The sequence below is a fragment of the Venturia canescens genome, chromosome 5 (assembly GCF_019457755.1).
Source record: "Venturia canescens isolate UGA chromosome 5, ASM1945775v1, whole genome shotgun sequence".
In the NCBI taxonomy this organism is placed as follows: domain Eukaryota; kingdom Metazoa; phylum Arthropoda; class Insecta; order Hymenoptera; family Ichneumonidae; genus Venturia; species Venturia canescens.
This window is the reverse complement of record NC_057425.1, coordinates 8775739-8791457: the sequence shown is the minus strand read 5'-3', so window position 1 is coordinate 8791457 and position 15719 is coordinate 8775739. Positions and strand designations below refer to the sequence as shown.

At 49.2% G+C, this 15719-nt stretch overlaps 3 protein-coding genes across 9 annotated transcripts in view; 2 read left to right on the top strand and 1 right to left on the bottom strand.

Moving 5' to 3' along the window:
- The window catches only part of LOC122410767 (potassium voltage-gated channel subfamily KQT member 1-like), a 33631-nt gene extending 30539 nt beyond the window's left edge, over positions 1-3092 (top strand). For all 6 annotated transcript variants that reach the window (XM_043419175.1, XM_043419174.1, XM_043419176.1 and 3 more), the window contains 4 exons: positions 483-579; positions 728-1098; positions 1217-1410; positions 1742-3092. In XM_043419175.1, the coding sequence (XP_043275110.1) occupies positions 483-579; positions 728-1098; positions 1217-1410; positions 1742-1950 (871 nt within the window). In that variant the 3' untranslated portion in view covers positions 1951-3092. The remainder of the gene's footprint in view (positions 1-482; positions 580-727; positions 1099-1216; positions 1411-1741) is intronic.
- A 3-nt stretch (positions 3093-3095) lies between these two features.
- Positions 3096-5863, bottom strand: LOC122410868 (sodium channel protein Nach-like). The gene is made up of 5 exons (XM_043419319.1): positions 5646-5863; positions 5377-5569; positions 4950-5107; positions 4731-4871; positions 3096-4196 (listed from the first exon to the last, which is right to left on the bottom strand). The coding sequence occupies exons 1-5, from the start codon at positions 5783-5785 to the stop codon at positions 3440-3442; spliced, it is 1389 nt and encodes a 462-aa protein (XP_043275254.1). The 5' UTR covers positions 5786-5863; the 3' UTR covers positions 3096-3439.
- Positions 5864-8380: 2517 nt separating this feature from the next.
- LOC122410455 (muscle, skeletal receptor tyrosine-protein kinase-like) lies at positions 8381-15716 on the top strand. Of its 2 annotated transcripts, none has more exons than XM_043418595.1 (9): positions 8381-9254; positions 10622-10831; positions 10908-10999; positions 11274-11441; positions 11517-11679; positions 11770-12056; positions 13720-13893; positions 13994-14152; positions 14538-15716. In XM_043418595.1, exons 1-9 carry the CDS (start codon positions 9188-9190, stop codon positions 14847-14849), a joined length of 1632 nt encoding a protein of 543 aa, XP_043274530.1. In that variant the 5' UTR covers positions 8381-9187; the 3' UTR covers positions 14850-15716. The 2 variants fall into 2 exon arrangements, with proteins under 2 accessions (XP_043274530.1, XP_043274529.1); XM_043418594.1 differs by having other exon boundaries at positions 10905-10999.
- The last annotated feature ends 3 nt before the right edge of the window (positions 15717-15719 follow it).

The following is a 15719-nucleotide window of genomic DNA, read 5'->3' as shown; positions in this document are numbered from 1 at the left end:
CCTTCGTGCCAATAAATTTATTGCCGTTCCATTTCAACATCGGAGCCTCGTAAACGTCCGAAATATTTCCGGTCTCCTTGCAGAAATTCTCATTATTGACGTATGAGGATGAAAAAGTGAGAGTACAGTTTTTAATTGCTTAACGAAATTATTGATTGGGAAGTAATCAAAATCACTTCTTTTTCGTGTATAGATAAGTTCGTTTAATTTCACGATTTTTCAAAATAGTTGGAAATGCTTTGAAAAGATATTTCGAAATATCCCATTGCCATAATATCTCGGTACAAAAAAAACTGAGCTGAAACGCGGTGTTTGGAATGGGCAGCTTTGTAAACTGAAGCAATAAAATTGGCTGGGAAACTCTTAGAACAAAAGCTCCCTAGAAAATGAGATGCGAAATTTTCTGTATAAAAAGATGATGTTAAAAAAAGTAAATACTTGAGTGAAACGAAAGGATCGATATCTCGAATGTGTTTGCGCAGATTAGATCAAATACTGGGTAAACAAGGCTCAAAGGCGAGAGACGTTTACGCATCGAAAGTCAGTCTCGCGTCGAGGGTCGTGAAAGTCGAGAGGCAGGTAAGAAAAGCTCGTTATTTCTGATTGTTATTCGGGGGTTCGAGGGGGGAATGAGACCGCGATAGGAAAGGGGTGGCAGCCGTGGCGAGATATTGATAGAAAAGAAAGCGAGTGTTGACCCCGTCGAGTCCAATTCGATCGGTCGCAGGTCGGAGACATCGAGACCAAATTGGACCAACTTATACAATTATACATGGAGGATCGTAAGAGAGTGTTGACGTTGCCTCTGGCCTGCTGCAACGACGAGAGCGGCGTCGACGCCGCCGGAAACGACGAGGACGAGGATCCGGACGAGGCGAGGAGCATGGGAGTGGCTCAAAGTTCGACGAGCAACGAAGACGCTACGAGCTGTGCCGCGACGACGACCGTGCTCAAGCCGATCCTCGTCGACAAACAACTGTCCGAGCCGAGTTCACCGACCTCCAAAAGTTGCCGGGACGTCAAATCCTCCAAGCCGAGACAAATCCATCGGGGCCATTCGGACCTGGGGAGTCGAGTGAAGAAAAGAGTCACTCTCAGGTGAGTCGGTGCTCCTTCATCGCGCGCATTTCACCCCTCGAATCGCCTTCGGCTAACTTTTCCTCCGATTTTTTTTCCTCCCCCGGGGGCCGCTGCACAAACTAAAATACGCACACAGCTCCGTATGCCCCCAAATGGTTAATCTCGACGAGATTACTTGCCCGATGGGAAGGAGAATGAAATCTGTGACGACCTCACCGAGAGACGACGGCGTCGTCATCGTGGTGCCGAATTTTCCCGATGTCAGACTCCTCGGATCGTCGGACACCGGACTCGGAAGCACCAACGGCGACATGCTCGATAAATCCGCAGGTAAAAACGACCTTTCGTCAACTACTTTTGTTTTTTAAATACATCGAGTAATCGAAACTACGAAAAGTTGTTTAAAAATAAAATTACATCATTGTTTGGAATTTGCTTCGTGGTGAAAAATTGTTTTTCGTACCGAGACAACCGTCGAGAACTAAAAAACACTCTTTCGCAGTGAAAAACTGTTCGCGAACGAGAGAATGGCGTCGGGCCCGCCGCGAGCGAACGTCGAAAAAACAATTATAAACTGCTGTAGCGAAAGTATTCGCGCCACGGAATCGTTGAAAAAATCATTGAGAAGGGAAAACACATGAATTTTTTTGCTTGTTCGCAGTAACGGTCGATTGCGAGCCTGAAAATTCGGCTCTTTCGAAGGAAGAGGAGACGGAGACGGTCCAGTCGCCGAGGGAGGACGAGGAGACATCGAGTGAGAAGGTGGCCCTGCTGAGTGCGATCGATAGGATGCGGCCATCGGTAGCGCCGAGCTCGAGCGGCACAACGACGGTAGCGGCTACGCATTTAGATTATAAAATAATCCAATAGCGAATGGTTCGGGGGTTTAATCTTCGGACCGCGTAGCCCCGACGCTGCTTCTAGACTTCTCTTTCTCACTCTCACTTTCTCCCTTTTGCCAAATTTTTTATACTTGTAGAGAAGAGTGAAAAAACGAACGAACAACAACAACAACAAACAGAAAAATATTGCAACCTCATCTGGTCGAACTGTGTCGCACAACGACGCGAAACTAGCAAAAATATCCACGCGATATAATCCCAAAACCGAAATGAGACAAAGGCACTCGCACTTGGCTGCATGCGATAAAAAAAGCAAGCAGCGAATGTTCATTGAAACAGAAGAAAAAGAAAACACTCAAAACGACTCGAGGCAATAATGACAAAGCATTCAATTATTAAACCAACAAATCGACCACTTTGAATATATGATTATTCAATAAAATTTTGATAGGATACATCTATATATATATATATATACATAAATATATTATATACACAGACACATAGAAACGATCTAGAAAGACGACAGTATTTTTTGATCTAGAAAGACGATACGGCGCGAGTCGATCGAGTTTTTCCGTCGGCCGCGAGCGCCCGATCGGGAAGGCTCGATGACAATTGCACCATTTTTAGGGCACAAGGCTTTCCGCGGGCTTGCTCTAAGCCATTGAACATTTTGTAAATAAACTTGACGAGATCGATGGTTATCCCGCAAAGCCCGTGACATATTTGATACTCGAAATATTGAATACGCTTTTAAAAACATTGACTATTTAGTGATTTAAGTATAAAAAAATTTGCCCAGGCACGTGCCATCTGTCAAATCGAAATAGAACGCTGCACCGTTTATTTGACGTTCGACGTCTCGTTGTCTACCGAATTAGGCAGCAGCGCTGCGCCAGTCTCTTCATTTTTACCGCCAAAAAACACTCGATTGCGACTCAATATGTTCGTACGAGCTTCGATAGACCAATTCCTTCGACTTCGGAGACAAACAAAGCGAAAGAGCATTATTGTATAAATACGAAATCGATATAAATATTATATATGAACTATCTATATTTATGAAAAATTTAAGAATTAGGAGGATAAAAAGATTTTTCTCTACTCAAAGTGTCTTCTCGTTTAACAGTCCATCACTAACGAATAAAACGATTTCATTGAAATAAATCAACAGGGTATACTCTTTCTTAATGAAACAATATCGAGTAGATCATTAACCTTAGAGCCCCGCCATTCTTTTTATCCAATGTAAAGCTCACAGTGAGCTGGATAATCAGGCCAATATGCTCTCCGGGATAAAACGATTCCCATACGCGCTAGTGAGCTTCAATCGTATACCGTTGGATTCGTTATTCCATAACGATGGGAACGGTCTACGATGAAGTTGAAATTTGAAAATATAACGAGGTGAAAATTGCACGAAAGGGAAAGAGTTGTTGGAAAAGGGGCTGATTATTTAGTCGTTTTTGTGTGTTTATTGACGAGTTGCCAGTAACTTGGCATCTCGGATGAGGTCAATAGTGATAATCGTGGTAGTAAAAATGCTTGCTCGTGTAATCGAAGCGCTGGATACGAGAGGTGCCGGATGGGCGATCGCGGAGCGGGGCCGAGGCCGAGGAAACTCGTATCCGAATCGTTTTATTGGTTTTTTTCGGTTTTGTCGTCGCGAGTACCGCGCCGCAGTATGATCTGAGGAAGAAATAGTAAACGAGCTCGGCGGTGGTCAGGAGGGAATAGCCGACAAAAAGTCCGGCTATTCCGCCGAACGATACGAGCAGGTCCAGCCAATCGAATCTGACGTCGTGCTTGTAGAGGACGATCGGCCAATTTGTCATTTGAATCTCCAGGGTATCGCTGTCCGACAATTCCAGTTGCTTGAATTCGTACGACGTGTGATTGCACGACAGGTAACAACCGCATCTCGCCAGAACCGTTCCGCTCGCCCGGGACAAACAATCGTAATCGGCTGGACGAGCGCACTCTTTGTGCTCGCGCTTCTCTTGATCGAGCTCCGATGTCGAGACGAGGAACCAGGGCAGGCAACCGCACGCCTCGAGCGAACGCTTGTTTTGACAATCCCTCCGACAACCGTCCAACGACGAATACTCCGACGCAAGGAAACACTTGCGACGACTCAACGATATCGATTGCATCGCTGCGGTCGCGTAACTAAACTGTATCGTTATCCTCGCGCTCATCCCTCCCGTCGCGTGGTACGCGAACGATGCACCCCGCTCGGGCGGCGCTGTCTCTTCGTCGAATAAATCGACGCTGCGGAACAGCATGGAGAAAAATGCTTTTTTTTTGTTATTTCTACATTTGGTTTCGGCTGCTGGAAATTTAAAAAAAAACACTCATCGTATTTGCAAATTTTGAGGTGAAACTATTCGCGTAAACAAAACGCGAAATTTCCCGTTCGTTGTGCCAACAAATTTTAAATGACTTTCCGCACGAACGGGACGAAAAATTTTTCAGATTTTGAAGAATCTTTAAAAAACCGCCAATTCAAAACAGTTTCGTATGCGTTCAAAATAAATACCGAACCAATTTGACCTGCGAAAGAAAAAATTTTCACTATTTCTTTATTGGTACGTTCAATCGTCGGAATTTTCTCCGTCGACGCTCTCAGAAATGCAGTCTCGCAGATTCTGCGGACCGCGCGACCGAAAGTTCGTCCCATTTAATTTCTGGTGCGATCGCGTCACTGCGAGGATTATCACGAGGACTTTTCGCCCCGCGACGAAATCCCTCAAGAGTCATATGGGAGTGAGCTGTTTGCTGTGCGCTTATTATCATACAGATTACCTGATAGGATAGGCCTTGGTCCGGACGGAAAATCCCCACGGGCTTGTCTCCCTGGTGATCCGAGTCGCTGGGATGAAACAGCAAACGCCACGAGGCGTTAAAACCTTCCGAAAAAGCTCGCCGCACGGCACCGCTTTTCCACTGGAGCGATTATAAAATCCTGATATATTGGAGTTGAATTATTAACTCGATCGGCAGCTTTTGCACTGGGGGGCTTACGCGTATTGGCAATCCTCGTACACATCTTTGCAATCTGCTGCAGCGCGATAAAAAATTTCGCTGTAACCTCGCGTCCCCACCATTTTATTCGAGCCGGGCTGCCGAACGCTCCCCGTGCGCCATGACCACGCGTACATCGCCTTGTAGTGCTCTGCATTCTGTGCTCGGACGCAGAAATAGCAAAAAAGTCGTTTTTTTAGTGGGGGCAAATGTCAGTTTTTTTCTACTCCGTGGAGAGACGAAAATTGAGAAAATTGAGATGAGAAATTTGCTGATCGAAGCGAACTTCCCAGAGAACGTTGAACCAACAAAAGTTTTGTTGAATTTTAATTCCGTTTCCGAGGACTAGTTGATCCGAAGAAAACTCATTTCTCGATCAACAAATTCCTTTTCCCAGTACGAAGTTGAGCGCGATGCCCGAACCCACCGATTGGTCAGGCCCGAAGTCGAAATCGGGATCGCGTTGGCAGAGTATAACATTCGGAAAGTTGGTGACCCAATTGCCGGTCTCGGTGTCGAGTCCAACGAGGGCGGGATCTCTGCTGAAGTTTTCCAAAATCGTCACTATGATTCCGACGACCGCGCCTATCGAGGCCATCGTGCACGCGAACCACACGAATCTGTAAAAAAAAAAAACAAATTGCCGAGGAAAAATAAATCGGGCGGTTGTTGATATTCGCTGTAATTATTTCGTACCGTTCCCAGAGTGGTCGCCGAGAATCGGCAAAGTACGGGAACCCATGAAGCGTGTTTTCCCGAACATATTCTTTGCTGCGAGTCCTGAGACTCGCGCAGAGCTGCGAGCAGGAGGGAAAATAGCGTCGAAAGTTGGTCATTTGGAGGCTCTCCTGTGACTGCGAACGCGTCGAGTCTGCTTCAGCGAAACCCCTCGTCCGAACAAGGGCGTTCGTGCGATCCGTTCGTGACAGGACTCGTGAGCGATGCAGCGTTGGAGTGACGAATCACGTTTCGTAATCGCTCTCGCTCGGCGTGCCCGGTGTCCAGGCTCGCAACGAACCTTGACTCTTGACATTATCGTGGGGGATAATAAATCGCGCATTCGACAGGAGTTATATCTTCGGGCCGCACGTCCCGTATACGCTTTCTGGGAGCGCTGAGAGTCGAAGAAAGTCTGTGCGACGAGGTCGAGATCGGAGATCGAGAGGCAGCGAGCACGCGACGCGCGGTTTCACTTCGCGGAGAATCGTGCATTGATAAAAACGAAATATCGAGAGGCGCGCGTTGTCGTCGGAATCGCGCGGGCAATAAATCATGCCCGTTTCGTGACACGAAAGAGTTGTTGGCAGCTCGCGGAAGCCAACTCTCAGCTTATTTTCTAATCGCTCGTCCCCCCCCCCGGACCCCGCCGCTCCAAGCAGAATTCCAAAGCCTGTTTGTGTGTATTATCGCGTCACCGGGAACGGGTGGCGTACGAGCTTAAGAATATATAAAAGTCCCTCTCGAGCCTTGTTTATCGAGAGCTAGGATGGGGAAACTCGCGTTAAAAAGGCGGGAGGAAAGTGCGCTATTTTCATCGCCAGGTGTGAGACTGTAGTGGCCGCTTCCAGCATAAACATGCCGCACTTTGTGCCGAGCCACGCCGAGCCTCTGCGTATATGCACGAGCCTCCTGCCCGCGCGCGCTCCCTCCTCCCGCATTATCTCTCCTATTATGCGATCCTAACAGCACTTTTCGATTTTAGTTAAAAATCCATTTTTACGATGCTGAGGAAACCACATGGCACGCCCACCCTCGCCTACGAGCTACACCGATCCGGGCACTGAATCCCCGCACACGAGCGCACGGGAACGTGCTTTTCATTGGTCGCGCGTACTCTGCGCTGAAGCGATCGCGTCTCCTGGCCGGGTCGCGTCGCCTCGGCGTTCTCCAGCTCGCGATCGATCTCCCGTCGATTCCCCGCGTAATGTCTCGGTATTTCCGGTCCGAAGGACCGTTCGGCTCGGTCTTTTCCTCGAATCTTCATTCTTCACTCTTGGCCGGCGGATCGACGACGAGCCGATGTCGGCTGAAAATGTTAGAAAATTCGTCCTCAACAGCTCGAAGAGCGACGAGTTTCCGCGCCGGAAAGGGTCGAGCTTGTGGCGCACATCGCGCATATTTAGCCGCGTCTGTCGCCATGCCCAAAGTGCTCCTTATTCGGAGTGGAGCCACCGCGCGAGTCCCACTCGCCGCCCACTCGATCCGAAAAATTTGGCTGCTCGGAAGAGCGGTAATCCTGCGTAATACGCCGCGTGCGTATTACACAGCTCGCGGTGCGGAGGCAACGAGAATGGCCAGGAAATTCCGTCGGCTGGGCATCGACCCGCGGAGGATGGAGATGCATGATCGCGCGGTGCGAGCTGCACGTCGGTGAGCTGATTTCAATATAGAAAAGGCCATTATGCCAGAGGTCATTTCGGCGGAGCGACGAGCGAGGACTTTTGCCGGTGCAGCGCGATGGCAGAGCCCCTAAAAACTGCATGATATAGGCAGGCATACATTATGCGGACATAAAAATGGGACGGCGAATGCAAATACACGTTTTACACCGGCGCGGTCATAATAGGTGCTGTACGCACGGATCGCGTCGCGGCGACGGTGAGTCACGCGGAGAGGATCCCGGTGCGAGGAGCGCGCGTCCCGAGAACACGAACAATGCCATAAAGTTGGGCGAATTTTTTATCGTTCTCGGTTGTGCGCCTGGACCACGGTGCGGGATGCAAAAAAGCGAGGGAGAAGGAAGCAAAAGTCGGAGCCAATAAGAATGGTTAATAGCGCGCTCGGGCTTCTCTTCTTATTACCGACGTCGTCGGGGGAACTGGAAAATAAAGAGAAAACACGATTGGAGGCGCGGGGGCGAGGAAGGATCGCGAGTTCGCAGCGACTCTCGCCTCGTACATGTGCACGGACGTATACTATAATGAGACTCTCGGCGAAGAGAGGCGCGCGGGCGCGCGTCAATGAATGAAAATGCGAAAAGGTCGGATCGCGGGAAGGCGATGCCGCGAAAGACAAAAGCCTCGCATTGTCCGGGCGTGCAGCCCAAGTTTTTCACTCTCGGAATAAATAGTTTCTCGAAATCGAGGGTCCGTCGGCCGTTGACGCGAGCGGAGCTGCCAGTTGGGCCAACTCCGCGGTATGTTTTCTTCGGATAAACACTCTCGCGCGGACACGGGAGCGTAGGAGCTCGAGATACTCCAGGGCGCGTATGTGCAAGCGTTTTTCCAGCAGCCGCTCACCGACACCAGCGCGTCCGCGCGAGGGGGCCGCGGGCATCGCGCCGGTTGTTCTTCTAGCCTCTCGCGTATTGTGGGTGTCGTTTGAATTCTCGTGCTCGGCCCGCACCGTATTTGTGTACGTACAACCATACCGCGAGAATAAAATGGAGAGCCGAGGCTCGAGAGTCTGTATTGGCCGAGATGCGAGAGTAGCGCAGCAGCCATACGGTCTCGCGGGGCTCTCGGACTCGACGCCAGTCGGGGGGTTTCTCAAGCAGTTGGAAAAGGCGCGCACCAGTGAGTGATCGGTGGTGTTGGGGAGAAGCGAGAGACTCTCCTCGGTCCGCGTTCTCCGCTCGCTCGGTGCTTCGCTCGATTTCGCAGTTTCTTTGGCCCACGGAAATTCCGCGGAGACAAATTCGAGTCTTTTGCGCGAGGCGGAATAAAGCGGGAAAAAATTCTCGATCGGGTAACTCCGCGGTGGCAATTTGGCCACATAAATTGTTCGATCTCCGATAAAACGGGGGAATAAGAGCGGAAGAATCTGCCGCGCGATAAAACCCGAACGCGAAATGAAACTCGAAGCCCGTTGGCGCGTGAGCGTCAAAGATAAACGGCGAGTGAGCGCGCGCCTCCGATTGTGAGGGGAAAAATGAACAAACGCGGTAAATAATAACGCGCGGCGAGAGTGCGACGAGGATTGATAATTTCTCACGATCGAGCAGGCTCCCCCGTCCCGGAGTTGACCGGAGTTTGCGCTTGCTATCGCTCCCGCGCGAGCGGATCACGCGTCCCGATTCAATCGAGCTTGAATCCTCCCGATCGCTCAGAACCCGAAGGATGCAAAAGTGTAGAATCTACTCGAAAATACCGACTCGTGAATGCGATTGCTCGATGAGACGAGTGCTCCCAGTTCGTTGTTCAAGACTCTCGAGAGCGTTGCGACTCGACAACTTTTCCTCTGCCTCCTTTCCCTCTATGGATCCAGCCAGTGATAAAACGGTGCGCGGATAATGCGAGATGTTTCGCGAGAGGATGCCCAAGAGACGAGGACTCGCGGCGACGACGGCGGGCCAGCAGCGCTCAGGTAAACTATCGCGACACTGCTCCGCCGATACCGAAATTGCATGCCTCCGAGCCTTCCCGTTCGATAAAACGTTCCAAAGTCTTTTTCGAATTTAATAATTCTCGCGGACATTAACCCAACGGAGCCGGGAGCACGAGTCTCTCAGAGTGTTCGAACTCGTGCTCGCTTGCATGCATTTACAGTTTGATCGACAGTGCACGGGGCGAGGGAAGGGAGGGGGGCGGAGTCAGCGATACATCAACGCGCTGCATGGCGAAATCCGATAAGCTCTTCTTCCCGACACTCGATATACGTCCGCGAACATTGGCGAGTTGATTAACGCGAGCTGCCTCACTCGTGCCTCGTCTTTGGATGCTGCAAACTCGCATGCGAGTTTGCAGCATCCAGAGCGACGTGTCTCTACTTATCTGCGCACTCCGGGGATCGCGGGGGCGAAAAAACAAAATCGATATCGCCCGCGATCGAGTGCCACTTGGACGCAACGATTTTATTCTCGGAAAAACTTTTCCTCGACTCCGACGAATCGGGAATCGCGCTCGGGCGCTTGATCAATGAGCCGAAGCGAAGATGAGCATCGAGGCTGCCCGTCGCAGCGTTTTCTCTCGCGTGCACGCCATTTCTGTCGGGGACGCCGAGCTCCGGGTCCCCGCGACGCGACTTGCAGCTCGTCTCAATTTAAGTGGATCTTGATACGCGCCCGCTGCCGCGAGACGCAAAACTCTGCGGACGCGGTCGCTCGCGCCCGAGATCAATCAAACACCGGCTCGGGCTCGATTTTTTTTCGTGAAATTCACGAGAACCTTCCTTTGGGAGAAACGCACAAAAGGTCTAGAAACCACGTGGGGAAGTCGTACGAAAAGACGCGGCAGGCCAACTCCCGCTTCGAGAGTCGCCGCGGCCGCGGCCACCGTGCACAGTGGCCGGCATTCATTAGCGCCTCGTTCGTGGTAACGCCGACGGGTCAGAACGTTATCTCCACGGTCAGCGGAGTTGGACAACGATCCTCGCTATGTACGCATCGAACGTTCGCGTACACACGCGCGATACGAGATTATCCGCGTTCGTAAAAATCGCATCCGAGCCCCGCACGAGCAACTTTATTTTTCGTTTTTTTCCGTCTCAACGTCTCGTTAATGATTTAACGAGTGGCCGCGCGCGATCCCCGTTTTCAGAGAGAGAGACTCGAACAAACGACTCGATTTTTCTTTCGCTCTCTCTCTCTCTCTCTCTGTCCCTCCGTTTTTTCAACTATTTTCAAATGCCCACGATCCCGGAGGACTCGGCTCCACGGCTCAATAGCGATAGCAAAATTACTCGTTTCATGAGTTTTTCGTATCTGACGCCACGTTGAAATATGGGGGAAACAGAATCGACGCGGGAGCCAGCGCCGACGGCGACGAGGCTCCGAGCTACCAACGACGACGAATGGCACCGAGCCGTGAACTGCCATGAAAACCCGGACGTCTGCGGCAAAGAGGCTGCTTGCCGGAGCTTCAGCAGGACCACGTCCAAGTGCGTCTGTCCTCATGACCTTTCTCCACCTACGAGAGACCTCAAATGTCCGAATCGGCTTTTGGGTGAGGAAAATTCAAGGAAAATCATTCACTTTTATCTTTACACAATCGCTCATATTGCAACGTCTCTCGACAGCAGTTCCCGTCACACCGAGACCGATTTACAACATTATTTTACCCAATGGGAAAACGAGGAACGCGAGCACGACGGGGCTCCCCGTCGCCAAGCAGGTTCGTTGTTCGGTCTCGTCCTGAGAAAAGATTGAAAAAATTTGGCCCGGTAGAGGGATGGATAAAAATCGCAAAAAACCGAAGAAATTCGTTGATTCGATTGCTCCAACGAAACTTTTGTTCCTCCAATGAAAAACCTTCATTCGATCCAGCAAAAGTGTTGGAATGAACAAATAATTTGAGTTTTCTCATCGAATTTCATTCCGTTGGCGGCCACGATTAGTCACAAAATTTCCTTCATATCCATGGGACTAATCGTAGCGGCATCGATCAGACTCTGTTTCAGATGGAAGCGGGAGTCTCGCGAGCCGAGACGCCGGAGCAAGTGGCGGGAATAGCGCTGGCTGTTCTGATTCTCGTTGGTGTGCTGAGCGTTTTCGGGTATCTGCTTCGACGCAGAAAGTGCACGGGTAAAAAGGCGTCCGAGTGTTCGAGCCTGGACGTAAGTTGGGAACTGCATGCAACCGATTCCGGGGGAAGGGGATCCCGATCTTTTAACGCGAATTTCTTGAGGCAGATCACCCCGAAGAGTCTGAAAAGCGGTTTGCTCCTGGCGAACGGATACACCCCGAACCTGCAATACTTCGGTTTCGCGCCGCCGGAAATCCCGATCCTCGCGAGGGAGAGCGTCGTCTTCTTGTGCGACATCGGCGAGGGCTGCTTCGGCAAAGTTTTCAAAGGTCCTTCGTTCAAACACCAAATCATTTCCGCCCTCGGAATCGTTCAGGAAATAAGCAAATTACTTAACCAATTAATTCCGTACACCGCAGGCGAAATCGTCCCCGACTACGTCGAGGAGCCCCAGCACCAGCGGGAGAAAAAAACGGTAGCGATCAAGGTGCTCAAAGACTCGGCGACGCGGGAGGCCGAGGAGGATTTCATGCGCGAGGTCGAGATCATGTCGAGCTTCCGGCACGAAAATATTCTCTCGTTGTTGGGTGTGGTACCGCGAGACTCGGGGAACGGCCCGTGGATGCTGTTCGAGTACATGATTTACGGGGACCTCGCGGGGCTGCTCAGAGGATCGACGCTGGAGCCGCATCCTCCGCTGAGCAAGGTGAGCGTCCGCGAGCAGAATAACAACCGAGTGCTCTTCACGGCTCTACTCAAAAACAGCGCTGCTCCTAGCAGCTCCACTCTCAAATTTTTAAGTCAATAGAACCCAATATGGCTCCTCTTTTGTCATTAATAATCTGCCTCATCTGCCTGAACACGTTAAAAATATAAAAATCTTTGGAGAGGAAATGTGATCGAGTAGATTTGCAAGAGTCGAGCGTCTTGCGGCAAGTCAACGATTCTACTCTCAGTTATTTATTCAACAACAGTAGTTCTCCTCTAAATGTTAAGGAGGTTAAGGAGGATCGCGACGATACGATGTTGCGATGCTAAACCACACGTTAAAAACATTAAAAATTTCAAAATTATAAGAATTTCCTAAAATTTGGTAAATTTATTCTTTAAAAATGCATATGACAATATCATTTTTTTAGATTTTTCTGCTACTCTTTTGAGCCATCTCGAGTAATTGAACGCTAAAGTTCACGTGTGTAAGCATAGAGTTTACATTTTTATACGGTTATACGTCTCGTGCGCATAAGAGCTTCGATTTAACGCTCAATTATTCGATGACCATGTGGTAAAAAATTTTGAAAAAAATTGTATTTGTATACTCGATGCCACAGAATGTTGTCACGAAATTTGATCACATTCTCATTATTTTGATTTCGTGATCCAACCTCCTTAACAACTCCGCTTCTTAACAACTGCGGATTTACTTAACCCTCTCAAACCGAGACCTATTTCGCGTTGACGGAAAATGATTCCCTTCATAATTTTATCTCAGAATACTTTCTAGTTTCCGAATCCATTGTGACATTTCGGTTTTTTTGTTGGGAAATATGAATTTTTGAATGTTCGCTGCGCGCAGCACCAGGTCCTTGGGGAGCAAAATCAGGAAAATTTACGAATGAATCTAGCACCGAATACCTTAAATACATCATATTAGCTTCCCTTTGAAAGGAAATAACGTTTGGAGTACGAAAAAAAAATGTATACCCACTTTTCTTTTGCGATAACTAAAGCACCTTTTCACACAACGCCAACTCAACATGAAACGCCGACTTCATATTGATATTTCGATGAGTTAAAGCAGTTTATCTCTTGGTTTAGGAGTATCTAAGGTGCAATCTAACCTTGCTTGATGGAAATACGCAGTTAGAACCCCGACCTTACTGACCGATGCAGTTTTATTGGGCCTGGAAGCGCGTGTTGCGTAGAAGCAACATACGGTCCGCGAGAGGGTTAAGAGAACGTCCACCCTCTTTAACATTTATCATGATTGGAGATATTAAAGATCATGGATTGTACTACATGAGTAGACGTATAAATGTTATGAATTTTGGAGTAAAGATTTCAAGAGGATGGATCAGTCGGTATATCGCGACCGTGAGTGCGAGAGAGGTAGCTGCGAATTATTAAAAAAGACTCCGTGTCAGCCGATTTTTGGCATCGTCCTGGGCAGGCTGAGAGAGCCCTTTTTATCGTTCAAACTGTGTCGGAGAATTTCGATTTCGAAAATTCCAAGTCGACTGATCCATATTCCTGAGAGCAGAGTTGTTTTTGAGTAGAGTCGTAAAGAGAACGCGGTTGTTATTCTGGCGCGTCCGCGTCACCAGTCGCTTGTCCGAACGTCTGCAACGATAAATGTTTCTCTGCGTTAGAGCGCCCTGGATTGGATCGCGATGCAGATCGCCGCGGGGATGGCGTACCTCTCGAGTCAGAGATTCGTGCACCGGGACCTGGCTTGTCGGAACTGCCTCGTCGGCGCGGATCTCGCGGTGAAAATCGCCGACTTTGGAATGTCTCGGGACGTCTACACCTGCGACTATTACAAGGTTCGTTGCCCGGGCTTACCTTATTCCGATCGATTCGTACAGCTCGACAAAAACGGACGATAACCGCTCGCTTTGCACCCTCTTTCTTCGCCCGGAGTAGGTCGGAGGCTCCCGATTACTGCCCGTTCGATGGATGTCGCCCGAAAGCGTCGTCTACGGACGATTCACTCTCGAAAGCGACGTTTGGAGCTTCGGGGTCGTTCTCTGGGAAATTTACTCCTACGGCAAGCAACCCTACTATGGACGCAACAACGAAGAGGTCGGCTATGAATTCGATTATTTTTCTCACTTTATGGACAAATCGATCGCTCGATCCGGTCGAATTTTGTGCTGGGGAACCAAATGAAATTTGTTTACTCAACGTGGTTCAATTTGGTTCGGCGTTCGAGCACTCGATTCGCCGGCTCGAATAAACGGGGCGCTCAGCGTCGAAACAGAAAATTGAAGAAATCGTTGAAAATCAAATTTTCAGTATCATCGAATATATCATTTTTTGGTCACGATTCCTCCAAATTTTCTTCGTATAAAGAAACATCATTGCCTTCTCAGAAAACCTTTTCTCGAATTCACTTTCTCAATTTTATTCCCCCTTACGCTTTCCACTCCCGGAGTCGTGATAAAATTTCGGAGTCTCGGGTCCGCAGGTCGTGCAGTCGATCATCGAGGGTACGACGCTCACCCCCCCGAAGGATTCGCCGCGATCGATGGCGAGGTTGATGCGCGACTGTTGGAAAACCGAGCCTCGCGATCGGCCGCGTTTCGTCGAGATTCTCGAGCGGCTGCGGGAGAAAAATGAGGAAGAAGAAACGACCCCGGACAAGCACCAGGAGAGGACGATGCCGAGGCCACCGCAGGGCCCGGTCACCGTCAGGTCGAGGGACGCTCTCGATACCGAGGGTTATCTTCTCCCGGCACCCGCCGTTCACATCGAGTATCTTCAGGCTCTGGCTGATTGATTCTCCGTGCCCCGGACCCCCCCGCCGGCGATTCGCGTGAGCGAAAGTATTATAAATTTATTCAAACGTGCCCGCGACGCTGGAGCACGCGAGCAAACGATAATTAGTGATCGATCCATCGATGTACATACACGAACGTTCTAACGCCGTGGCAACAGCGATTTATAAATTTTTATATGATTTTCGCCTGATTCTCTTTCGCGGCGTGCGAAAAATGATGAATCACTAATCCAATGAATGTATAATACGATCGTAGCTGATAAATATGTACATAAAAGTCGTTTTAACGAAGCCTGAGGCGCGGGGATTTTATATAGTGATGTTCCGGTGAAAAAGCTTCCGGATGAAAACGTCTGGGGCTGCGCGCTTCTTTCGGCATTTTCATTCCGAGAGCGAGACGAAATTATTCTCAATAGCGTTCGTCTTGGAGATGGAACTTTGACCTTTGATACTGGGGGCTCATTCAATTGGCTCTCTGACCTGAACCGCACTGGAGATCCGAAAGTGGACTGAATCACTGAATAGAGAATAGTCCTCAGCCTCGAATTTCGAATCCTATTTTTTTTTTTTTTTTACTCTTATCAAATGTTCGTCGTGGGCTAAAGCGAGCTTTATTATGCGTGAAATTTTTGTCGCTTTTTCACGACGAAGCACGTGGTGCAGGAGGAATTCACGGTTTGTCGATGTTCAATAAAAATGTTTATGAAGAACCTTTGGTGTTCGATCGATTCGAAATATTGTGGCGAAATTAAAATGTCTCGAACGTTGACACGCAACGAGGATTATTCAATCAGTTTTATCACTCTTTTTGAATTGTCAAGCGAAACTTATTTTTCGAACAATAATAAACGACTCATCATACTAAAATAT

Excerpts from the sequence above, each read along its gene's own strand:
- LOC122410868 (XM_043419319.1), bottom strand. The coding sequence starts at position 5,785 with ATGACCAACTTTCGACGCTATTTTCCCTCCTGCTCGCAGCTCTGCGCG. Across the intron at positions 5,108-5,376 it reads ACTTCGGGCCTGACCAATCG|AATGCAGAGCACTACAAGGC; the intron begins GTGGGTTCGGGC and ends GTCCGAGCACAG. Across the intron at positions 4,872-4,949 it reads TACGAGGATTGCCAATACGC|TGGAAAAGCGGTGCCGTGCG; the intron begins GTAAGCCCCCCA and ends TAATCGCTCCAG.
- LOC122410455 (XM_043418594.1), top strand. The coding sequence starts at position 9,188 with ATGTTTCGCGAGAGGATGCCCAAGAGACGAGGACTCGCGGCGACGACG. Across the intron at positions 10,832-10,904 it reads ATGTCCGAATCGGCTTTTGG|CAGTTCCCGTCACACCGAGA; the intron begins GTGAGGAAAATT and ends GTCTCTCGACAG. Across the intron at positions 11,442-11,516 it reads CCGAGTGTTCGAGCCTGGAC|ATCACCCCGAAGAGTCTGAA; the intron begins GTAAGTTGGGAA and ends TTCTTGAGGCAG.